Genomic DNA, 25,820 nt, shown 5'->3' on the forward strand with positions numbered 1-25,820 from the left:
CCGGGGGGCTGCCAGGGGCTGCCAGGGGCTGCCAGGGGCCGGCAGGGCTGCCGGGGGGCTCGCAGGGCTGCCGGGGGGCTCGCAGGGCGCGGCGGAGGCGGCGGCTGCCGGCGCCCGGCGCTCCCCCCCGGGCCGCGGCGGGGCCGCACGGGACGCGCGGGCCGCGGGGCCGCGCCGCAAACTTTAGCGGCGGGGGGCGGCGGGGCCGGGCCCGCCCCGAGCGCCCCCTCCCCGCCCCTCCGCAGCCTCCCCGCGCCGGCGGGGCGGGCCGGGGGCGCCGAGGGGCGGAGCGGCCCCGCCGGGCGGCGGCGGCGCCGAGCCGGGACGCGGCGCCGGGCTCCGCACCCCGCGGAGCGGCGCGGAGCGGCCCAGCCCGGCCCAGCCCCGGAGCCATGCCGCTGCCGTGCCGGGGCTGGACGCTGGCGCTGCTCACGCTGCTCGTCGGTTTCCTCATCTTCGCCGATATCTCGGAGATCGAGGAGGAGAGCGGGTAAATCCCCCGTCCCCGCGCGGGGGAAGGGGCGCGGAGCGGTGCTGGGCACCGGGGAGGAGGCGGCGGCGGCGGCGGAGGGGGCGGGCGCCCGGACAGTTTCTTTGTCTCCGGCTCTCCCGGTTTTTGCCGTGCCCAAGTGGGAAGGGAGCGCGCTGCGCTCCCGCGCAGCTCCGCGGGGCCGGAGGCAGCCCCGGGCGGGAGCGCCCCGCCGCCGGGCAGGACGGGGCAGGATGGGGCACGGGGCCGGGGGCAGCCGCGCCGGGCCGGGCAGGGCTGCGGGAGCAGGTACCTCTCCCGCTGGAGACGCGGTGGTACCGGTCCGAGTAGGGATGCTGGAGCAGGTACCGGTCTCTTTAGGGATGCTGAGATACCTGTCCGGAGAGGGATGCCAGAGCGGGTACCGCCCCGTTAGAGACGCTGAGGAACCGGTCCGGGTGGGGATGCTGGAGCAGGTACCACTCCCTTTACAGACACTGAGGTACCGGTCCGGGCAGAGATGCTGGAGCAGGTACCGCTCCCGTTAGAGACGTGGAGGTCCTTTTAGAGAGGCTGAGGTACCAGCCCAGGGATGCTCTGTCAGGTACAGGTCTGGGTAAGGATGCTGGAGAGGGTACCAGTCTGATTAGAAATGTTGGAGCAGATCCTGGTCTGGAGAGAGGGATTTTGGGCACGGGCAGCGCTCAGGTGCTGATGGACCGATGGAGCCGGTCCCTAAGTGGGATATTGGTGTGAGTGGTCTGCTGGACAGGGATGCTGGGGCAAGTTGGAGCCCAGGGGGCTTAGATGCCACTGCTGGTCCAGATGGGTGTGGTGGAGAGGGCAGCACAGCTGGTGGGAGTGGTGGATAATGGACCGGACTGCGGGTGGGTAAGGGACCAGTCTGTGGGATAGGAGAGATTGAGCATGGATCATTTGGGTGGGGGTGATGGAGCAGAGAGCTTAACCCACTGGTGTGTCCCTGTGGGATGCGTTGGGGGCTTCATGATCACCCCTTACTGATCACTGTCATGGTTAGTGTTTACCTGCCGGTGCCATGTATGGCAGGGGCTAAAGCAGCCCCTCAGTCTGAGGAGCAACACCCTTCCCACCCCATAAACCCCATCTCTGAGGTTTGCTTGGAAATTTAGGGTATGAGAGGAACAAATGCAGAGAGGAGGGTTTGCATAAACTTGAGGAACTTGCTACAGCAATGAGAAAAACCAAATCATTTTAATAATGAGGTGTGCATTCGGGGCACCCAGATGACACAAAGGTCTTTCTGTTTGGGACCAGCTGGCTTTGTCAGCTTTTACACCAAAACAAGCACCTTTATGAGATGATAAATGAAATGCAGTGATGTTTGTTTATTGTTTCATTGTTATGTTATGCTGGGTGCCACAGGCAAGAAGTGCTTAAAGGTCAGTAGCCTTGTCCAGAAACATCCAGCACCAGACTGTGGGTTACCAGGGTAGATGAATTGTTGCTCAGCAATGAGCTGGCACTATCTATATAATAATAAAGGAAATTAAAATCTTCTGATGCATCCTCCCCATTCGACAGGCTGCTCTGATCCCCTTGCTTTCTTCCCATCTCCTTTTCCAGCTTCTGTTCTTTCTTCTCTCTCCTCCCGTATCTGCTAGATCTACCCACTAGAACTTGCTGTGCCCTTATTGAAAATCTATTCTGTTTTGTTACTTACTTGTCCTGTTTTTCACCCTGGTTCATTAGGGATTCCCAGTACTGTGTCTTTTTTCTCCTCTCTTTTTTATACATTGTATGGAAATTGGCTGTTTGCTGGCTGCTTATCTCCAAAGCCTGGCATCTGAGTTTGTTGCTGTAGTTCCTCCAAGGAAGTTCTGCGGCAGAGACGGCAACAGGGCCAGATGAGTTCTGTAGGAACAGCGAGCAGCTCGTTGCACAGCCTCAGAAATGGTAGGGCAGGAGGGAACTGGCAGAGGAGAGGAGCACCCTGCACCCAGGAGGTGAAGGAGGATCCTGGGTCCCAAGCCCTCTGACGCACATGATCACCAAACCTTTCAGAGATCAGTGCCCGCATCAGCTGTGCTTCCCATAGGGGAATCAACAGAGCAAAGGTATTAATACCCTGCTGTATTAATTATATATTATTTAATCAAGAAGCTGGGCAAACTGAACCTTTCTCTTGCTTTGTCCTCTCCCACCCACTTTTCCCCACTGGATCTCTGGAGTGTTTCGGGTTGGATGAGCTCCTGCATCCCTAACACAGTAAGGGACCAGACGCTGCTCACCTGGCACAGAAGCCTGGCACAATGGGCACTCCATCCCTGTGTGCTGCCACGGTGCCAGGAAGGGTGAGCACAGTGCTCTGAGCTAGCTGAAATGTGATGACTTGGAAAAGCAGAGTGCCTGGTCTGCAGCAGGTCAGGGGATGATAGAGGGTTTTCAACTGTGACAGCCACACAGTAGCATTTTTTGTTAACATGTCCTGTAGGTAAAGGGAACTGTGTGACAGCAAAAGTGCGCAGCAGTGTAGAGAAGAGACCCTTCCAAAGTTTTCCAGGAGCTCTCTGTGTGTCCAGGAGGGAACAGCTCCTCTCTGTGAGAGGTTTGGGAGATGCTGTACATTTGTGCAGCTTTCCCCCTCATCAGGAATGTTTGGCTGTTGTGTTGTGTGGCTCAGCATCCTCCTTCACACCCCACAGACCACCCTCGCTTTGGTCAGCAAAGCAGGGAAGGAAGGAGCTGCCCGGCTGTCCCCTGGCAGGCTGGTGCCACTGAGGGGGGCTGGGAACCACAGGCAGGTGCAACTCTTTCTTCTTTTTCCTTGGCATCGAAATACTCTCTAATTATTGCGAGGAGCGAACAGCTTGCCCACTTTTACACGTACCCTGCCCCCTGCCTGTGGTTTGGATTGCCTTTGGAAGAGCGTTCCTCGTACGGGTGGGAGCGGGGGGGAAGAGATTTCTCTCACCTACAAACACGGAGAAATTTCAGAAAGAAAACGCAAAACGTTCATTAGGTAAAAGTAAGAGAGAATATAATACTACTGGCAAAAGGACAAAAAGCCCAAAGCCACGCTGTTTCTCTGGACAATGAGTTCCCCACCTTGCAGGTGAAGGGAGGTAGGAGCCGAGGGCAGCTGGAGCTGCTCTGCCTGTCACAGGCTTCTGAGAAAGATGTTTGTGCCTTAAGCAGTCCCATCTCACTCCTCTAGACATCCTTACACCACCTCCCACAGCCGGGAGATGCTGAAACAAAGAGGTGTCGGGGCAAGGATGAGAATTCAGCAGTTTCTCGCTCCTGATGCTGCGTCGCTCTTCCTTAGCCCGTTCCTCCCACCCTGCAGCCACCCCTGGGCGCGGGTCTCCCCCCTGCTACATCCTTGTCACTGTCTGGACGTGTCACCTACGGCTGTGTGGCTCGGGGCTGTGGGATGCTGGCAGGATGCTGTGGGATGCTGGCGGGATGCTGTAGGATGCTGGCGGGATGCTGGCGGGCAGGGACACGCTCGCTCCGCAGGATGCCGGCGTGTTCAGCTCCGTGAGGTATTGCTGTGGTGAGTGGTCTTGGCACTTTGTTTCCGAACAGCCAGCCGGTTCCGGGCTGCTGAACTTTTCCTGCAGCCCGGTGGCGCCTGCGTTTCCATGCACCGCTCCCGCTCTTTGTTTGGCTGGCAGGAGACAAAAGACGCGCTCCCGTCTGCCTTGGGGAGCGCTGATGCCATCGCAGCCATTCCTTCATCCGCGCCGGGATGGGGCAGCGCGACAGACCTGTCCCCGCAGAGCAGAACAAAGGATTTGTCATCCAGTGGGGTGGCTGTTGTCGGTGGTGAGGAGGAGAATTCTGCTCCGGTTTAAGGGGACTCTCTTTGTTACTGTGCGCCTGCTGTTGCAGTTCTGCAGGGGTCCGGCTGTGTCCTGATTGTCTGTAGAGGGAGCTGGTGACCCGCTGCCACCAGGTGACTTCTCGAATTAGCGTCTGAGCCATCTTAGGGAGCACTTGACACTTGGTAATGGGTTGGTCTTAATATGAGTCAACCTTTTCCCTGCTAGCCCAGACCACATGCCTTTCCATCCTGCTTACAGGAGGAATTATACTCTGCTCGCTCTAAGTGATGAATAGGAGTCTCTGATATTGCTGGCCTGCCTGCCTGGGAGCTTGTCAGTAAATTGCCACTTTTTCCTCATGTGCCCTTTTCTAAGACCTGCCGTTGAAAGGCTCGGGAAGAGAGATTTTGTGTCCTTTATGGAGGCTGCTGCACTTGCTGTGAGCGGACTGCAGTCGCAAGGCTGCTTGTCAGGGTTGGTCCATGGGGTACAAATGTCCTGCTTACATCTTCCAGGCTGTGATTCACTGCACCCAGCCCAGAGTTAGTCTAAGACTTGCTCTCCAGCAGAAAGTTTGGCTGTAGAAAGTGCTGCATTCCACCAACAAGCCCTTTTGTGCCCTCACACAGTGGGTGTGCACAAGCCAACAATTATCCAGGTAGGTCTGGAGGAGGAATCGCTCTCGGCAGGAGAGGAGCCCATAGGCATCCTGGAAGTATTCGTGTATATGGAGCCAGAGGAGACCTTTGTACTGCTCGGGTATGGCAGGGTCTAATAAAAGCTCCGTGACACATCAGGCTGGAAAATAAAAGCAACGTTGGAGCACTGATTTGAGTAAGAAAATACTCGGGGTAGGCTTTGATTGCAGCTTTTCTGACAAGAACCTGAAGTACAAGCAGCCGTTTTCAGCTTGGCTGCAGAGCTCCCTCTCCTCCCCATGAAACTCTGCCTCACCTCCTGCCACAAAAACATGTCCAAACCCCTGTGCTCCTGCCTGGAGCAGGTTTGGGACATGAATGTCCACATTAAGCTGAGCTCTGAGGGAATGCTGGGAGTGGTGGAGGGCTGGGATCAGCAGGATGGAAAGCACTCACAGACCCCCAAGCAAGCCCCCAAGTGAAACAGAGAAGAAAAGCCAGTGCTAAGGGATTTCCAGTCTGTTGAAAAGTTACTCCTCAGCCCAGTATTGGTTGTCAGCAGCTTACAAGACGCCCAAGGAGGAAATTCCTGACCTTGCTGGTGAGGAGAGCTGTGGTAGGAGGATGCAAATCACCAGCCAGCCTTTCTTGGATGCACTATTGCTGTAGCCAGGCCAGTTCATGCAACCAGGGCAATGGAGACAATAAAGCAGTTCCCAGCAGGGCTTCAGGTTTCCTTTTTGCCCAGGTGGGCTTTTTGTGTCCCACCTGTAACCCTGCAAGCGCAGAATTGCAGTTGGGAATGCCAAGGAAGCCTTTCTGTCCCAGCAGAGAACACGGAGCTGTGAGTGCTGCCTCGTTTAGCGAAGGCTTGTTGAGCAGCTAACGGGGAGTTCAGAGATTCAGCCTCCTCTGGGACCAGGGCCAGCAGTGACACAGCAGATCCTGCTGCTGCCACCACCCCTCCCAGCCTTTCCCAGGCATCACCACCCCTCCCAGCCTTCCCCCAGCACAGATGAACTCAAGGGGTTGGTTTTCTCTCATGGCAGATGGGCTTTTGATCTTCCAGGAAAAGCATTTAACAGGAGTGCCTTTATCTTTCCTTGGGCTTTCAGGCTGTCCTAATGATAAGACGAGGAAATGGCCTTAACTAGCACCAGAGCAGTTTTAGATTGGATAGTAGGAAAAAGTTCTTCCCTGAGAGGTCTGACAAGCAATTGGCACTGGCTGCCCAGGGAAGTGGCGGAGTCACGATCCCTGGAGGTTTTTAAAAGATGTGTAGGTGTGGCTCTTAGGACATGGTTTCATGCTGGACTTAGCAGTCTTGGGATGACTGTTGGACTCGGTGATCTTAAAGGATATTTTTAATCTATATGATTCTGTGATTTTACAGGTATTTTGCTTTTTCATCCTTGAGAATAGCACTGCTTAAATACATCAGGCACAGTTCCTGTAAAAACCAGTTTTTCCAAAACCAAACCAAAATCGGACTTCTTCAAATTGCCTCCCACATTTGTTTCCTCTGGGTCTGGGTCATCCTCAGCAGCAAGAAATAAGCCCAAAGTACAAGATTAGACAATAATTATTTTGCCATTTCTTTGGCTTCCATCCCCAGTTGCCTCAGGAAACAAGCAAGTTCCCTGGCAAAGTAAATTCACTGGAGGTGCAGAGTTTCAGGTGTCCTTCAGCAAACACCACTGCAGAGCAGACAGGTGTCAGCATCTCAGTCCCTTGCAATGCAATAGAGAAAGAAAGAAAAAAGAAAGAGGAAAAAAGGAGAGTATCTTTACAGCTCCTTTTTCTTCACATTTCCACTGTAAATCCTTGTCTTGGCTGGCAGCAGCCTTGATGGTGGTGGTGGCCTTGGGAGATGCATCTTCATCAACAGCAGCAGAACTGGCTCTGACTGGGAAGAGAAAGGACTGATCCAAGGAAATGGGCACAGCACTGCTGAAATCTTCCAGAGCAGTGACTGTGGCGTGGGGTGAGTGCTCTTTCCAAACTTAGGTCTGAATACTTCTTGCCATTGTAAATCAGGTCCTTGTTACTGCATGCAGAAATCCCCTGGGAATATCCCAAACAAGCACAGCCCCCAGCCCAGGCTCGCTGTCTTTGTGCTGGGCACGCTGTCCCTCCCTGTGCAGTGCTCTCCATCAGCAGGGCTGCTCTGAAAAGCACATTTTGTCATGGTTTTTGAGTGCTCTCTCAAGGCATCCTCAGTCCAACAGCATCCCAGTGGGCTCCAGGTATCACCCATGTGTCTGGCAGCTCTGAATCCAAGGGTGGTTCTTACAGCCAGGCTTTGCCAGCACCTTCAGGAGTGTCAGTCAGCTCTTGGCCAGTGGCTACAACAGTGGCCGTGTTTCCCCTGCAAAGGTTAAGCATCTCCAGCACCTTTTCAGACACCCAGAAGCACATTTAACTGGTAACCAGTAGCTGCTCAGTGGGTAATTAAACTTCTTACTGCTTCCTGAGTTTCCACAGTGTAGCTTTGTGAGCACAGGAGGAGAGAGGAGGTCCAGCTCTGAAACCACCATGAGCTTTTCAGTATTTGGCAACTCAACATTGTAGTCTGGGATCTACATCACTGTCAAAGTCCTGGGATGGCTCAGTTGCTGGTTGTGGGGTGTAGCTCTCACCCAAGCACTCCCAGCCCTCTTTGTGTAGGCACCAGATGTTATTCTGAGGATGCTCATACGGAAGAGCTGCCCCAGGAGGGTGTCTCTGCTCAGAAGAGGTCCTCAGCATCTGCATCAACAGGGAAAGAAAAACCACAAGAGACCTTCAGTATTCCAGAGTTCTGCACAGAGCACTGGGAAAAGGATGAGAGGGGTGTAGGAGGATGAGCCCAAGGGCCCACAGCCCCACATGAGATGTTTCATGTTGCACCATTTCCCAAGGTATGTGGCACCCAAGATGCTGCAGGAGCCACTGGGATTTCTGGTTTCTGGGACACAGATGCTCAGCCTGACAGGTTCTGCTGCAAGCCTGATGCTCTGCTGTTTGTGCTCCCTCAGAGCTCTGCTCTGTTAGCAGAAAAAATTATGTCAGGACAAATGTATGGTGTAGACATGTTTTGTAAGCAGTGAGGCTTTTGTCTCAGCTACTTTCTAGATTTTCCCTGAAATTTTTTTTACCTTCTCCCTTCCAGAAGGAAAAAAACAGAGAAAGAAACTAAATGACACAAACATATACGAAATACACAAACACCCTGCCCAGTCCCAAGCCCCTCTGGATCCTTTCTGCCTGCTTCAATGTCTGTTTCTTTGCTGTCTGTTTCATTAACACAGCCAGAGAAAAAGAGCTGGCCGGGAATAATGTTTTAAATATGAAGGAGGGAATAAGGTCCTGCCACTATGCAGGATGGAGAGAGGGGAAGTGTCTGCCATTTGAGCCCTGTGAGTGTTTTGTCTTTAGAGCAGTGATAGAACAAGAGCATCTTGGGGTGATTGAGTCAGGCCATGCTGATGTTGTGGCAAATGCATGTGGATGTGAGAGCTGACACTCCACAGGTGCAAGAGACACTTTTGTGGCTCAGGAAAAGCTCCTGCTGGGTTGGGCCCAGAGCTGAAGGCAGGGACAGGGGTTTGGTTACCCCAGTGATCCCCAGCAGCGTCCTGGTGACAGGCTGCCACGGGTATCTCTCCCATTGCCTCGTGTCCATTTGCTGTCAGAGCTGCACCATTCCTGCTGATTTGTCACTGCTTTTGTCTCAGAAGTGTTGCAGACTAATTGGCATGTTCCTTATTAAGCAACAGACGTCTGTTTTGCAAACTCATGTGTCTCGATTCCATCGTGTCCTCAGCAGACCCCTGCAGTGGTTACTCACCGTGGCTCTCAGCCAGACAGAGGTGCCAGGGTCAAACCCTGCTCACATTTACTGCAGAGCCACTGGCACACCTGGCAGGCAGGGATGCTGAGCACCCCCAACCTTCCCACCCTCTTGTGGTCCCTGGGAAGGAGCCTGCAGGGTGGGTGATGTTGTGGAGGAGGGATTGGGGTGTGGGAAGAGGTGACCAAGTTAACAAGGCTGCTTTGATTGGAACTGGCAGACCTGCATTTCCCATGACAAATGCCATGAGCAGCATGAGGCCATTGCCTGGTGCCTCACTGGTGCTTGCTGGAAGATGCTGTTCTGCCAGCCTGGCTGCTCCTCATGTACCAGCCCTGCACTGGGACCCCAGCTGGACCAGGTGATGTTTCTGAGAGCCATAATACAGGCACTCTTTCCCAAATGCATTTGTACGACTTGCTAGAATGAAGCTTGGAACACTAAAAGTAACACCTGATATTTAGGAAATTTTTGACACTTGGGCTGCCAAGCTGTGACAATATAATGAAGTGAGATTTTTTAAACACATTGAAGTGTGATTTCAAATATCTCATGAAGATGTATTGCAGGATCTTCTGTCCTAGCAGACAACTGCTTTAGAAATGTCTTCCCAGTTAATCCCTTGCTCGCCTGGGGAGTGTGGGTACCACAGCTACCACCCAGCAATCAATTCCTGTGGTCCTCTGGGCCCTCTCACCCAGCAAGAGCCACATCCAGCAAGTAAAGAGCAGCATTTTCAAGAGGACAAGTCTGCTGGAAGCTTGCAGTGCCTGCTCCTGGCTTGTGGAACTCATTTTTTGGTGTTAAGGGCCAAGCCACTTCACCCCCAGTGTCCCAGCTGTAAAACAGGGATCATAAAATGCACCTAACATAAAAGCAGGTTGTGAAAACCTAATTAGTAGTTGTTAGTCTTTTGAACCCCTCAGGTAAGAATTGTGGCACTCTGAACTCTCTTCCTGGGGAATTCAGGTGGATAAATTCAGCTTAATAGTCCCCCAAGGGACTATTATCTAACTTATGTGGAGGAGGGAGAAGAGGAGGACTTGGGTTGCCCAAGGTCAGGAAGAGGCAGAGGTTTTGTTCCACCAGGAATGAGCTTCACAAATGTGGTTAAATGCAGGAGGGTTGGAACAAGGTGATCTTTAAGGTCCTTTCCAAACCCAAGTCATTCTGTGAGCTATGAAATGGGTGGTTGGGTGTGGCTGAAATTTCCATTTAGTTCCTGTTTCTCATGCCCTCTTCCCATGTGTATGGCCTGCCACAAATGCTGGGGGGAAGCAGGACTTGGGGGTGGGCATTATAAAACAGCCATAGAAAACACATTTTCTGGTTTGTGAGCCTGGGAACGTGGACATGTGGAGTCTGCTCATAGAGATCTGCTCTCCCAACGAGGCTCTGTGACCTACTTGTTCAGTCAAAGCAGCTTTGATTTCACGTGTCCAAGTGGCTCCGAGCGAGACCAAACTTACCTAGCAACAATTAAGAGAAGCATTTAAGAAGCAGGAAACGATGAAAAGGGAAATAAAAACCCTAAACAGGCCCATTCACAGGGGGTGAATAGAAGAGTCTTTGCATACCTGATTTGTCACAAATTATTCATCCAAGAAAATTAGGACCTGAACCATATGACAATTTTTCTTTCACATCCTCTGATACATGAATCAGTGTCACTTTACATCTGAGCACAGAACATTTTGACCTATATAATATCTTAGATAGTGGCAATGCAGCTTGAAAATCTCGGCGAAAATGAGAAAAGATGGCATAAGTCAGTAAGATGGCATTAGCACATATAGATGCAACTTATCACTGGAAAACATCCCAACAGAAGCCCAAAGAAAAATGTTTTGTAAATAATAGGATTAGGAAGCAGGTTGATACTTTGTGGAGCTGGCTATACAATGAAACTGATAACAACTAGATTAATAAGGCAATTCAGTCCAAACACAGTGTAGCACTAGAAAGCTTTTCAAAATCAATGCTATCTGTGCTATTTTAATCGAGGTTGGTCTTTGCCTTTTGAAGCAAAGAGATTTGAAACTCCAGGTCAGGAAGGTGTAATAAAATGGACTGGGTTTTTTGGGGTTTTTTGTTGTGGTTTTGTTGGGGTTTTTTAACATGTGCTTCCTAATTAGTACCCTCCATCTCTAAATGTTTTCCCCTTCCTGGGTGGGGGAAGTGAAGGCATACAGGGTACTGGCTTGCCTGTGTTGGCAGTGAAGTATGGCAGACCTTGAAGAATACTGTGCTTGGCTCAGTTTCTGGTTTTTTGGGCAGCTGGTTTGTCTGGCTGGGACCCACCAGCGGGCTAAGCTGAGCAGGGTGGCTGGAAAGGGCCACACACACCCCACAGCATCCCACAGCACACATTGCTTTCCACTGTACAAAGGGAGATTGTAGGGAAAACATCCTGAAGTTGTAGTGTGGCACACAAAGCACCAAAAGACTGACAGTTTTGAGCATTTTAAGATCCATAAACCAGCTCAGACCTTCAGCCAAGTATCACGTCTCAGCTTTGGGCAGTCTCCCTGTCTTGGAGAGAGAAGCCAAGTCTGGCACAGGGAGCAGTGTCTTTGCCAGCATCTCAGGTGTCCACAAGAGCATGGTATCTGCTGCTGGTCAGCAGAGCAGTGATCCCAGTGCCATGGGAAGATGGTTAGCAGAGCCTTGTAACCCCTGGCACTGTCCTTGAGGGGGTTCTCAGCTGGCAGCCAGTCCCCTTCCCCACCAGGCTGCACACAGGCAGAGGTGCTCTCAACTTGTCTTCCTCACATCCAGCATCTCCAGCCCCTACACCTGCCTTAATTCCAAGAGGAAACACACAGACCTGTCACTGGGGGCATGTGAAGCCAGACTGGTAAATGCATTTGAATAATATGGTGTGATGCTCTGAATCCTTCCTGCTGTAGCCACAAAACATGGATGAGGTAGGAACCAACACCTATGGAACAGTCTTCTCTACCTCCTAATTTACCTTTTTTCCTTTCACATGCAAACCAGCGTGTATTCAGGGAAAAAAAAAAAAACAAAACCATTTCTTTCTCTAAGCTTTGTCTGTCCTAGAGTGAGTGTGAAGGAGTGTGAATCCCATTTGGAAGCTCCTTCAGAGATGTCTGCGAGCAGGTGCGTGGTTTGCACACTAATCCAGTCTGCTCCCACACCCCGCCGTGAACCCCATTAATGTGGAGGCTTGTTAAATGCCACTAGGCTCCAGGAACGAGCCAGCCCCGCTGTTCCCTTGATGCACCAAAAAATGAAACAGCTTTCAGGACTGTCAAAGGACAGAGGAGAGCAGGAATCGCTCTGACTTGGCCATGGATGGTTTCTGGCAGGAGGGAGAAGAGGGAAAGCCATCGTGGCATTTCCAAGGGTTTGATGTTACGTGGTACTGAGGGCTGTGCTCAGCCTAATGAGGGGATTTATGTGGCATCCTGCAAGTCTGAAAATCCTTTTTAATGGCACCAAACACACTCACACACTCTTTTTCTCTTTCATTTTTTTGTCTAATGCATTTGGGATTTTTTTTCAGAACTGGTAGAAATACATTCTCCTGAGATACATTTTCATTAAGGTGTGTATTTCTGGGTAGCAATATTTCTGCTGGAAGAGAATTTGGTTCTCGTTATGAGTGTGCTCATTGGGATATCTGTGCAACTGGAACAATAAAACAGAGCAATGAGTACATGGTGGTTAAAATGTGTCTGAATGGGAGCCCAGCTCCCTTGAGCCCCACAAGGTGGGTGGCTTGTTCTTTGTGACCCCTCTGAAAACAGCAAGCTAAAGCAAGAAGGAGCTCTGCAGCCAGCTAGATGCAGACCAATATTTGTATGTGTTTAAGTGAGGATTCACAGCTCCTGTGAGTGGTGGGGTTCTCTGAAGGGGTGTGGTCCAACCTGATTCTTCAATGTAGCATCATAGAGGTGCTGGAAACTTGCTGCTCATTCTCACAGGTCAGACTGGTCTGATGTCTGTCCTTGTGTGAGGGTGTCAGACCATGGGAGTGACACTGCTGTCACTTCAGGTCTCAGCTCCAGCGTGTGAATGACTGTGGTGAGTTGGCCTTGGAGCTTCAGCCAAGTTACACCAAAGGTGGGGAGCAGGGGCTTGAAGGCACTCACAGGATTGGAGTGGGCTGGAGTGGAGCTCTGGGTCTGGCCTTGGTCCCTGGGAGCTGGGAGAAGGTACACTGAGAGTGTGAGGTCTCCACAAGTCAAGGAGGCTGTGTAAAATAGAGATATTGGATGTTCTCAACTAAAAGCCCAGGTGAAGAGAGCGGTGGGATCTGTCCAGATCATTCAGCCCCTACCTGAAAAGGACCGGGCAAGTCCAGTGGCAGATGGAGGAGAGCTTCTGTGTGCATTGCTGACACCTGGCTGGTAAAGAGAAGTAGAGATGTATTTAATGCAGCTGTAGGGCACACTCTGCTGTGGCAGCAGGACCAGATGTCTGTGATGGCTGGTTAGATCACACAGGCATTATTAACTGGGGTGGCTCGGGGCCTTCTTTGCCAGAATGGCTTCATGGTCACAGCAGGGCAGCGGTGACAAGGGACGAAAAGCCCTTCACAGGCATCAGGACATCTCCCTTCTGGATGGGGTGGGACATGGCAGTGTCTCCGCTCGGAGCCCTTCAGAGCAGGATCTCTTGATTGTTGAGCAATGCTTGGCAGAAAGGAGCTGGAATTATAAATAATGCATTTCCTTTGTCTTGCAGGAGTTCTGGAGGCAGAGGTACAATCAGATCAGCTGTGAACAGCTTACATAGCAAATCTAATAGGTTTGTAAATTAGATTTTGTGTTCATTTGTTTTTGCTGTAAGGCAGCTATTAATCTGCTTCTCCTCTTCGCTGGATAGTGCTGTTCTTATTTAGCAAATGTATCTGTTCCTTTTCACTTCTGCTTTGCATTTTCTTAATCATTTCCCCCCCTCCTTCTTCCAGCTCAGTGCAATAATCATTTGCAAATAACCAAGGATCTGGAAGTTGTGGTGATTGAGAGAAAGAGTTTACTTATTGTGAAAATAAGTCAGTGATAGAGTTGCTATTTTCCATAGTTTTAAGTGCTATTAGAGGAGCGATCACTGTGCTTGGGATCAGAGCTCCAGTTTTATTGCAGTGCACTCCCGTAACATCCCTTTGTGGCAGAGTCATTCCCTGGCATCCCAGCCCCATTCAGTGTCTCTCTGTGTCATTTTCACAAAGATTCCCTGTCAGCCCAGCCTTGGCAAGTGGCACATTTGAAAAGCTTTGTGACAGCGTGCGAGGAAGAGTGATATCATTCTGTGATGATGTCACCACGCGTGACCAAAACACAGAAAATTGGCAAAACCAAAAAAAAACAGTTATTCCCTGGATTGCTTTACACTTCTTCAGTCATGATTTTTGACACCTTCCAGGTAAGGTTTCCAAGACATGAGTGATGCAGCGAAATGCAGAAAGCAAACAAATCCAACAGACTGGCAGCCTCTGGAGAGGCACTGTACACACACACATCAGGACACTGGCAGCCAGCATTTATAAACACATTTCCTTGCCTTTTCGACACCTTATACAATGTGAGCCACAATGTGTCCTGGGGAGCTCTTTCCCTGAGCTGGAGATACGTTCCCAGGAGCTGGATGTTTGTCCACGAGCCTGCCCCATCTCTCACTCTTCTCACTCCTTGTGCTTTATATAAATGCATTTATTTACAAAGCATTTCCCAGCTGGAAGAAGCCCTTTGCAGTGGAGAGGGAGATTCCCTTTAGCTGATAGCGAGTGCTTTGGCTGTGTATTTTTCAGAGTGCTCTGAAGTGTGAAGGCTTTTTTGGGTCTGCAGTTACACACGTAGCTTCTTGATGAGATGCTTGGCTTTTCTTTTTGGAGGGCAACTGGCTGGAACCAAATATTTGGAAGCTCCTCCAATTCATGCAGTTTGATTTTAATGTCACAGAAGTGCTGGGGCTGATTTGCTTCTTTGAGCAGGGATTAAACACTGGGGTCTCCCAGTGATCTCCAGCATCTGGCTGCTGCTCGTTTCTTGGTCTGGAACAGGTGATATGGGTGCTGAAATCCTTGTGCTCAATTCTAAGCAGGGAAAAAGTTTCCAGCCTGCTTTTCTTTAGTACAGGATGCTCACAGCCCAGTCACATAAGCAGCACCCAGCAGCTCAGCTGAATTAATTTCTCCATTGGGTGAAGAGAGGGTTGCTCCTCTCTGGCAAAGATTTTAATCTTCTCCAGGAGCTGAGCTGGCTCCACTTTGGGATGTTCATGTGTAACAGGCAACAGGGCAGCCACCTTGGCTAGGAAGTTTCTTAGTGAATTTTGGGGGCTTTGGAGTGCCCATCTGCCAGGCTGTCACTGTGTGTTTTTCTGTGCATGCCTCCCTGCAGCTCAGTGTGTAATGGTGTGTTTGCTGTGGAGCTGTGCCTGGCTGTCAGTCTGTGTTCCTGGAAGCGTGTGGGTATTTAAGGATCTCTGTCTGTCTGCTTGAGCGTAGCAGTATAGGAACAGGCTTTCACTTCTTGTTTAGCTAATAACTACAATTTTGCTTTTCTGATGAAGTTTGAATTCCAGCAGCCAGAGCTGAAGACGGTGATTAGAAGTGCCATTGGGATGCTAACAGATTCTGTCTCCCTCTCCCCGACTTTCTTTTCTCTAGAGCTGAAGTAGTAATAAATGACTCCTCATCTCCAGCTGTTGTTGACAGAAGTAATGAAAGCATTAAGCACAACATTAAACCAGCCTCATCCAAATGGAGACACAACCAGACACTCTCTTTGAAGATCAGGTACTGGTAATTACCTGTAGGACAAGAGACAGATTTGGTCCTCTCCAGTGCAAGCTGGCAAATTGTGTATCATCTAAAGAAGTCAAGGAAGAAATAAAAAGACTTACCTCCTGCTGAGATAGGCTTCATATCTGTAAACGATTGCTTGGAAGTGAATTCCCAGCTAAGCCAGCTGGCCTGGCAGCAGCAAAACAAGGAGCACTTGAGCCCCTGTTTTTCAGGCCAAGTGGAATTTGTGTGTGCAGGTGATGGGTCACAGAGGAAAGGAGACCTTCTCGCCTGGGTAAACTCAGGGACCCTCACCAAGGGTGGGCTGGCTGTGGTAGCCTGCCCCGGGCAGGGATGAGTGGAGAGGGAGCAGGCATTGAGATGGAGATATCCTTTTGTAAGCTGTGCCTGCAGAGCATGGTCAGATGGACTGCCAGAGAGTGAGGGCAGCCGGGAGGCAAGAGCTCATCTTACATCTGACCCAGGTTATCTCTGCACCTCACCTGATAAAGCTCTTTTCTTCCCTGTGCTCAGAAAACAGATCTTGAAGTTCCTGGATGCAGAGAAGGACATTTCAGTGCTGAAGGGGACGCTGAAGCCGGGGGACATCATCCACTACGTCTTTGACAGGGACAGCACCATGAACGTGTCGCAGAACCTGTACGAGCTGCTGCCCCGCACCTCTCCCCTCAAGGGCAAGCAGTTCCCCAGCTGTGCCATCGTGGGCAACTCGGGGGTGCTGCTCAGCAGCGGCTGCGGCCCCGAGATCGACGCTCACAGCTTCGTCATCAGGTAGGGAGGGACAGCTCCTGCAGCACAGAGGGCTTTGGGAGCAGTGCAGGGGGCTGGAGTTCAGGTCAGCTGGGGCAGCACGGCCTCGCAGCCCCATTGCACTCAGAGTTCTGCTGGAAACCCTTGCACGCATCTCCAAGTGCTCCCCTGTCACTGTAGGACGTGAAATAACACTGCGCGGTTAAAGGTAAAAAGAGAATTTTTCATTTCTGATTCTAAGATTTATAGATTTCCAGAAGTGACAGTGGGTTGGAGGGTGACAGTGCCACCTCGCCAATGACACTGGACAAAGTAATGGTCCAGCAAATTTCTCCCCCTCCATAAAAGAATGCAAAATAATAAGTTATTTACATAAGTAGTGTGTGAGATAAGTTCATTACAAGAATGCAAACATCAGAAGGCTTAGAAAAACTTAAAAAATCAGGGCGACACTCCCCACGTGTTCTTGTAAGTGCACCTTACCTCTTCTCATGGTGCACCATTTACCCCGCCACAACCTCCTCTTCTCTCAGGTTTGTCTCTTGGAAACAAACCCCATCCTGGGCTCTCACAAACCCGATTCACTTCTGCCCTGGAGCACAAGGGTGCACCACACGATGCCCTGGCACCACACTTGCGCATGCCCAGGTGTGACACTCCCCTGTGTCGCCTCTGTCCCCAGTGCCGTTGTCCTTGCAGCTGCACTGCCCCAGGGACCTGCAGCAGCACATCCTGAGCCCCGCTGGGACACACCAAATTCACTTCTGGAGGTGTCTGAAGTGGAGAGGAGGAGCTCCTGCCCTCCCAGCCCGAAGCCCCTGTTAGTTGAGAGGCTGTGGAATCCACAGATGATTTATGTACATGCAGACATTTGTTTTCTGGTGAGTCTATTACAAAGACAGCCCAATCCATCAGCAGCTCACAGAGGCGGTGCTGGTGTGACGTGGGAATGAGGATAATGTCACCTCTGTCCCCCTCTCAAACTCTGCTGCTCCAGCTGCCTGGCTGCTGGCAGCTCCAGCCTGCCCTCAGGGGATAGAGCATTATCCTGAGCTGGAGCACAAGTGAGCAGAGGGAAAAACTGCTTGCTGTGGTTCTGGCAAAGGGGCATTCATGTCAGGCAGCAGAATTGCAGGAGAAAAGCTTTTCTGGATGTGAGGATGGGCATTTTGAGCAACTTCTCCCCAGCCATGTGCTGGTGCAGGTCTGGCACAGACACACTTCCCACTGTAGGTTGTGTCAGCCACTGCTGGAACCTGCATCTTCCTGAGGAAGGTTTGCTCCATCCAGGCAGCCTTTTCAGCAGGGTTGGCAGTGACCAGTGACTGGGTCTGTGTCCAGGATACAGTTCCAATGTTTATTTTTTACTGAATTGACTCCTGTGATGAGTCAATCAAAGGGCCCCCATGCCAGTAGCTGGATTTTCCTTTAGTTTTCCCATCTGTAAGCAGGGAAAACAGTAATAATAGCTGATTATCAAGGCAGATGCTTAGGATGCAATTCCTGCTTGTTAAATACAGTGACTTCACTGTCAAACACCACAGCAGAGCACTCAGTGTGCAAACACATGGGTAGCCTCTGTTTTTTAGGGGGATGCATCTCTCTGCATCTCCCCATCAGCTGGTTCCCAGTGCCATTTGCCCTGTGCCACGGGCATGGCACAGACACAGATGACCCCCTTCAAGGAGCTGTAGGAAACCACTATATAGCCAGGGTGATTTGCTGGCACTTTGTCCCACAGGCCCTCAGCCCTCAAGCTGCTGTGGCACAGGAGCTCAAGATACATGGCACGTGCCCACGTGTACAATCTGAGAGGAGGTACCCATGAACACTGCAGAAAAAGGTGTTTTTTGAGGGTCACAGGCTCCAGACAGCCAGACCCTGTGGAGACCATGTCCTGGCATCCCCCTCCTGCTGGTGTCAGTGTCACCACGGTGCCACCAGGTCTGCTGTTTGCAGAGACTCACCAAGGGAGAAAAGGCCTTTGGGATAATGTTACTCCAGCAGGGCTGGAATTAAGAGGCAAGTTCTTTTCATGAGTGTAAAAGGCTTTTTTGTCTGAAATCTGCCATGGGAGCAGACACAGGAGCTTTCTTGCTGATGTTATTTTTGAGAGGCACCAGAAGAGCTGCTGCGCCTGCAACCCACCAAGGAGACACCACAATTGTGGCTGACATTAGCCTTGTCCCAGGGGGACACGTGTGCACGTGCCGTCATGCTGAGGGATGGTGGCCTGAGGTAGAGATGGCTCACCATCACTAATTTACTGCAGAGAGTCATTCTCCCTCCTCTTCCTCCCAAAAGCGAGCAGGAATGGGTACAATGTCACCAGTCCTGGCTTTTGGCACCACACCCGCCTCGTGCCTGTCCCTGCCCTCTCTCAGTGCATTGAACAGGGCTGCTGGGTGTTCCCCTTTGCAGGTGCAACCTGGCCCCCGTGCAGGAGTACTCCCAGGACGTGGGCATGAAGACAGACCTGGTGACCATGAACCCCTCGGTGATCCAGCGCGCCTTCGAGGACCTGGTGAACGAGACGTGGCGGGAGAAGCTGCTGCAGCGCCTGCACAGCCTCAACGGCAGCATCCTCTGGATCCCAGCCTTCATGGCCAAGGGGGGCAAGGAGCGAGTGGAGTGGGTGAACGAGCTCATCCTGAAGCACCACATCAACGTCAGGACTGCCTACCCCTCGCTGCGCCTGCTGCACGCGGTCCGAGGGTGAGCGCCGCTCCGCTGAGCTCCCAGCCTGCAGTTCCTGGGCTGGGCAGGGATCCCTGGGCTTGTGCTGCAGGAAAACAGCAGGAGTTGTTTCCTTCTGCAGGCCATCAGGATGGGGTGGTGGATGGTCCCTAGATAAGTGTGGTATTTGTGAGGTCGCCAGGACGGAGGAGGAATTGAGAATCGGACTCCCGTGTTCTCAGAAAGCTGATATGATATGATATGATATGATATGATATGATATGATATGATATGATATGATATTATATTATATTATATTATATTATATTATATTATATTATATTATATTATATTATATTATATTATATTATAGAATGCTCTACTAAAACTATACTAAAGAATAGAGAAAAGATACTTAGAGAAGGCTTAACAAGAATGAATAATAAAAACTCGTGTCTGCTTCCAGAGTCCCGACGCAGCCTGACCGTGATTGGTCATTAAGTTAAAACAATTCACATGTTGGATAAACAATCTCCAACCACATTCCAAAGCAGCAAAACACAGGAGAAGCAATCAGATAATTGTTGTTTTCATCCCTTTCTGAGGCTTCTCAGCTTCCCAGGAGAAGAATTCTGGGCAAAGAATTTTTTTAGAAAATACAACAGTGACAGATAAGAACTTGTGAGCAGGTGCTCCCCACTGTGCTCTTTGAGTGTGAGGGCTTTTAGCAATATCCAAACCTCCAGTGCTTTCCTGGGACATCACCATAACTCCCAAGCCTGTGGTTAGGGCTTTCCTTGGAGAAACTGGTGTGCACTGAGCTAGCCATGAGATTTGTCACCTTGTGCTTCAGTGGCACAGGTCTGTCACAGCTCCTCAAGTCAAGGAGCTCCTGTGTGAGCCTGGGTAGGAGGGGAGTGACATGGTCTGGCCCTGCTGGTCACATAAACGGGGCCAGGTGGTGGTGACTGGGTTTACTCTGAGGGAAGGAAAGGGTCTTTCTGTTCTCTGCCTGCATCTTCAGGTGTACAGGAGACACAGATGTGGTGGGGAGGAGAAAAGAAAGAAAATAAAAGAGAGCCCCAGGGATGAGATTTTCATGTAAATTATTTGGGAATGGGGTAGGCTCTTGCTTTTGTACTTTATTTCTCTAGGAAGATCATGATTCTTAGGCATTTAGGGAGTTGAGGCAGACTGACTTTTGCTGGAGATGACTTATGGCAGTAGTTGTCCTCTGATCCTGACTAGACCCCGTTAATCTCACAGGATGGCAATTTCCTTGTGTAGCTGGTGCTCCCACTTCTAAGCCTCAGCATTAATGTTCTTGATTTCTTTGAGCACTTCTCCTGCACGCCTCTGAGTCTGAGCTCTGCAGGTCAGCTGGTCCCTGCTGGGTGTTCCCAGTCCCAGCTCAGGTTGTGTGTCAGTGCTGGGGGTGGGTAAGGGACAGGTTTTGGGTTCATTTCTGCCAGCAGGAAGCCCAAGGAGGGGCTCTAGGGCAGCCTGGTGGGGCTGGGAGGAGTGGAGTGGTGCCATGGTGCCTCACAGGCAGCAATCAGGAGCAAGTACCACATCTGCTCCAAGTGCCTGTGTTAGAGGCTTCCCTGGGCCAGAGAGGCATCTCACAGAAAACATTGGCTTTGAGGTAAAGAAAGGGAAGGAAGTGACACCACAACTCACAGAAGGGGGAGGCAGGAAGGAAAAAAATCCTACAACCCAAATTCAGAGCTGTTTCTAGCTATAATTGACTTACTTTTATCTGTCAGAATTAAGCTCCTGTAATAAGCCCTCTAAATCAACAGGCTGCTAATCCTGTGCTGGCAACCATCCCCAGTGCCAGAAACTTCCCATAGGAAGCTTTGCAGAGGAGTTGGCAAGGGTTAGGCATCACTTTCCCATGGGAGAGGAGGATGCCTCCACAAGCTCAGCTGCTGGGCTTATCTTCCAACTCACAGCATCCTCCTGGCCCCTCTGTGTCCCAGCCCTGCAGTCCAGCTGGGCTGGCTGGCACACTGGATGTCCCTCTGTTGGAGCCACCACCTGTGGCTGGCAGGAGCTGCCTGGCTGCGGGAGCTGCAGGGATTTTGGGAGAAGCCCAGGGGCTCAGTGCTGTCTGGTGCACAGAGCAATGCACCTGTGGCTTGGAGCAGTCTCCCTTCTGCTCACGTTTTAGTGTAACCGTGCACTTCACTGGGCTCTCGTGCAGTGAACGTGGGTTTGGGCTTCTCAGAGCCTCCAGGGGCTCAGGGGGATGCAGCCAGTGAGAGCACCAAGCACCTGAAGTGAGCTGGGGATGGCAGCAGCTCGTGGCTGGACAGTGGCTGGTGCTGGTGGCAAACCCCAAGGTCCTGGTTGGAAATACAGCCAAGACCTCCAGGCTGTCCCTTGGGCTGGTCACCGTGCTGGGGGCAGTGCCAGGTGGCTCCTGGCAGCACAGAGGCAGCACTAATTCAATTATAACCACTGAGGCCAGTGCTAATCCTCGTCAGGGAGTGCCCTCTAAGCCAAGAGGGCTGCTGCCTGACCTGCCCTCCTGCTCTCACACTTATCAGCAGGAAAACAAGGATGCCTCCTGATTAGCAATTAGTCTAATGAAAAGTGCAGCCCCCTCAGAAAGCCAGAACTGATGGGAGCACTTCAACACTGACCCTTTGTGTTGTGGCCTGGCCCAGGAGCTCACAGAGGGGTCACCCAGGGCTGGGGGGTGAAGGGCTGTGCTGTTCTGGGGGAAGGCTGGAGTCAGTGTTAACCCTTTCCTTGGTGCAGCCTCGTTAGGTGTGGACTTGGGTGGATTTGAGAGTGATTCAGGCAGGACTGGATGAACTGGGCATAGCTGAGGGAGGTGGCTGATGCTCTTGCTGCTGTGTAGGAAGTCTCTCAGGTACCAACAGGGTTGTCTTGACCATCTGCTCAGGGTAATTGGTGTGATGTACTTTGGGGTGAAGGAGTCCTTCCTCAGGACCAGAATCACTAGGAATTTATTTATTCATGTTCTGGGTCACTGTCCAGTTCCTGTGACCATCCCATATTTTTGCTGATGAAGGGTATGGTCTCCAACAACATCCTCTGTCTCTGCAGCTCTCTCTGTGCTGGTTCATAGCACTGTGTTTTTATTTGACAGATCTGAGATTTGTGAAATAAATACAATTTGTGGCATGTGGTGTGCAGCAGAGAATGAATAACCCACAGCACATCCCTCTGTGCTGCAGTGGGCTGCTGTTGCAGAGAGGTCCCATCTTCTCCCTTTTTGGTTAAAACTACTTTTTATCATCTACCCTGAGCTGATTTGGAACTCACAAAGAAATGAGAAATGGAGGAAGTTTTTCAGCCAAGGCACCCTTTTTTTTTTTTTTTCCCAAGGAATAGCACTTTCTACAAAGGCTGACATCTCGGCCAACTTCAATTTGGCCACAGAAGTGTTGCCTTTTCTTTCTCCACTACCAGCAAAATACATTTGTGAGCCCTTGACTTCTCCTTGAACCACAGTATTTACTGTCCTGCTCTGTTTTCCCTCAAACCAAAACTCATTTCAAGTGGCAATTGAGCGTTTTTCCTATAATTTTCAGTGCATTTTGGGGCATTTGTAGAGATAAGTAAAAAGCATTTGGTTTTGTTGTCCTTAACAGCATCATTTGAGACATCACCTTTCAAGCTGTGAGGGTGCTTTAAATGTTTGCTGATAGTGGCAGGCTTTTCTCACACGGTTCAGCTCTCACCAGGAGGGGAGAGAGCCTTCAGCATTCCAGTGGAGGAGCTCAGAGGGGAGCCAAGTCACCCCCAGGGCTGGAGAGGGAGGCAGTTTGGTGGCAGCTCCTGTGTGTTTCAGGGTATGTGCATCCTTACTTCACCGTGGTTCCATAAAATGTCCCCTGAGCAATTCCTCTGGCGAGCCCCACACGCCTTGCCGGGCTGGGGAGCAAGCAAACCCCTTATAAGTTGCCTGTTAATGTCTCCAGAAAGCCTTGTAATCCCTATTGCCAAGCAGCTTTTGTTTGAGAAATAACACGGAATGCAGGCAGAGAGGGAAAATAATTGTGTTGGGAGGTTTTTCTGTCACTCCTTGCAGCGAATTCAGGGACACGTTTCACTTTGTCTGATCTCCTCTAGCATTTCTCACCGTGTCCATCACAAGGGTCTCTTGGCAGTAACCAATTCCAGTCCCATAAGATTTTGTTAAGGGCTTCTCGAGAGGAAAAAAAATTAAAAATCAATAGACCTTCCAGCTCCTTGGCTTGGTGTGCCATTAGGTTTAAATCCAAGCAGCTGTGACAGCTGGTGTGTGCTCTTCAGGACAATCACCTTGCCCTGCTGCCACATGCACTCAGAACTGCAGCCTGACAGCCACAAGGTGCATTCACCTTTGCCTTGGGCGTCTGCCTGGCTCCTCACACCCAAACAGGGGCTGAGCCTTCACCTTTCCAGGGCTTCAGGGCACGATGCCTCTCCCATCCCTCAGCCGTGGCGGGAGCCCTCATGGTGGAAACCCACACTGCTCCCTCCTCTCCTCGTGTCCCCATTGTGCCACCTGCACTCCAACCCCCTTTGCCTCACACTGGACATGTGTGCAGGTTCTCCTGACCTTGCTTTGACTGCACTCTCCTGCATCCCTCCACAGCCTCTGCTTTTCTCTAACACATCAAACCTAAGCTCCTGCTTTTCCTTTTCACAGCCCTCCCAGCTCAGCTTTTCTCACCCTCTGTCTCAGGATTGGTTCTGCTGTGTCCAGCGCTGTTGGGCCACCATCAATCACTTGTGGGTTTTCTAAAGCAGCTGCTTCTTTCTTCCCTGATGGAGCTTCATGCTTACAGGGGCTCCTCTGAAATACCTGCCCTGGGGTCTTGGGCCTTAAAGCCCTTCACCTTTAGATTAAATAAATGGTTTAAGGAGTGTGGTCCTGCACTCAGGTGAGGGAAAAAGATGTCCAAAGGGTGTAGGGAAAGAAAACAGCCATTCACAAGTGTGTGACTGGAGTGGGATGTGAGGGGGAGCTGTGAGCACCCATTAAAGCCAAAGGGTTAGATCAGTGGATATCCTGCAGAAGTCCTTGTGTGAGCTCTTATCCTCTGCTCTTCTGCACTTGAGGCACCTTGAACCCGAGCTGTGGTGTGTCTGCACTGGGGCCCCAAGAGAGTTAATTTGTTCCTGTTAATCTGAAGATTCAGTCTTTTCTTTTTCAAAAGAAGTGAAGGGGCATAGAAAGGAAAGGTGAAAGCAATAAGGTTATTCTCAATTATTTCCCTTTTTTGTCTGTTTAGAAAAGCTTTAATTTGAGGGTGTTGAGTACCATATGTGTTTGAAAAAGCATCACAGCTCAAAATCTGGAGAAGAGAGTTTTTCATCTGTGGCTCAGAGCTGATTTCCTTGTGCCAAGTTACCAAAAGCAGAACCAGGCTACATGGTCTGGATCCAGTCTGGACAAGGAGGCTGGGTTTGGTGTTTGGGCTTTGCCCAGCCTCTGGATAAAGCCCAGCTGACACCAGATTCAGTTTTTGGAGTCAGTGTTAGCATCTGGATGGGGACATGCCCGTTCCTGCTTGTCCAGCACAGCTCTCATCACTGTACGTGGCTCTTGGCTGTTCTGGTGGAGGTGACAGAGGAAACTCAATACCTGGAGAGAAAAAGGGCTGGAAGGAGCTGAATGGGGGGTATCAGCTGCTCCCTGGGCTCCAGCCCTTCATCTACCCAGCCCTGGGATATGTTGTGTCCCCTGGCAGCACCAGCAGCTCCTGTCCCCCTCTGCACCAACGTCAGTCAGGGCCCTCACTCTGTTTACCTGGATCTGGCTTTCCTGGGTGTTTCTGGAGCAGGGTGTGTGTGGCAGACTGATAATCCACTGCTGCCACTCAGGGACCAGCACCTCCACACCAGCTTGTGTTTATATCACCCTTTTATGAATTAGCTTTTTGAAGAGAGCCTGAAATTGCATTATTTCAGCTATTCTGATTTGTATCATGAAATAATGCAGCTGATACTGCTGAAATCTGATTTCTTCATTGACCTATATCTTTTATTCATTTCATGAGGGCAATGGATTTTCTGTTAATTTTATCCTGTGGCTTAACCCTTACCAGGAGGGTACAATTTGTTTTAGGTTTTTCTCAGGCACGTCAGGTTGGTAAGCAGAGAGCAGAGCCCTGCCCCCTCTAGCAGTCCTTGAATGCTGCCTGCAGGGAGGAGTTCTGCACCAGCACTGCAGCCCAAATCCAGGCCAGGCTCTTCTCCCCAGATTCAGTGATGCTGGGGCAGATGAGCACTCTCAGTGGGTGGAGCACATGCTCCAGATGTGCAGTGGGGAGGTACCACATTCCCTGGCTCAGGCAGCAGCTGTGGCTGCCTGGGGGCAGTGTCAGAGTGTTGCCTCCTGCAGGATTCCCACTGGGCTTGGAGGTCCCAGTACAGCAGTTTCTTTCCCTGCGGCTGCAGAGCAGCTTCCTCACGAGAGGCACCTGGCAGCAGTTCTGCTTAGAAGACATCTGATCATCTCCAGTTGAGGATTAGGAGATGAGGAGCAGCCAGAACCATCTCCCAGCTGTAGGATGAGACTCTCTGAGCTGCTCTTCTTAAGTCTCAGTTCAAGAAGGTGTTACGGCTTGTGTTTAGGCTGCCTCCTTACAAGAGATGGCCTTGAAGATCTGATGGCATTTTCCATCTGTCACTACCATGATCTGAAACCAGAGCTGTCTCAGGCAATTTTTCCCTGACTGAATCATGGTTCCTGTTCTGAGCCACATCCTGCTCAGGCTCCTGCCTATCTCAGGAGCTGCATCCACACCTGAGGGTTTATTTACAGACACAGCACCAGCTCCTCACTGGGAGAACAGCTCTTAGAACAGAGGCATTGGGTTTCAGGACTGCTCTTTGCTCTTCT

The 25,820-nt window shown here is 51.0% G+C and overlaps 1 protein-coding gene across 1 annotated transcript in view; it reads left to right on the forward strand.

Annotated features, from left to right (window-relative positions):
* The first annotated feature begins 273 nt into the window (after positions 1–273).
* The window catches only part of ST8SIA2 (ST8 alpha-N-acetyl-neuraminide alpha-2,8-sialyltransferase 2), a 30,905-nt gene continuing 5,358 nt past the window's right edge, over positions 274–25,820 (forward strand). The window contains exons 1-5 of the mRNA XM_038147511.1: positions 274–490; positions 13,462–13,524; positions 15,389–15,517; positions 16,040–16,297; positions 18,698–18,991. Of these exons, the coding sequence (XP_038003439.1) occupies positions 393–490; positions 13,462–13,524; positions 15,389–15,517; positions 16,040–16,297; positions 18,698–18,991 (842 nt within the window). The 5' untranslated portion in view covers positions 274–392. The remainder of the gene's footprint in view (positions 491–13,461; positions 13,525–15,388; positions 15,518–16,039; positions 16,298–18,697; positions 18,992–25,820) is intronic.

The sequence above is a fragment of the Motacilla alba genome, chromosome 10 (genome assembly GCF_015832195.1).
Source record: "Motacilla alba alba isolate MOTALB_02 chromosome 10, Motacilla_alba_V1.0_pri, whole genome shotgun sequence".
Classification (NCBI taxonomy): Eukaryota; Metazoa; Chordata; class Aves; order Passeriformes; family Motacillidae; genus Motacilla; species Motacilla alba.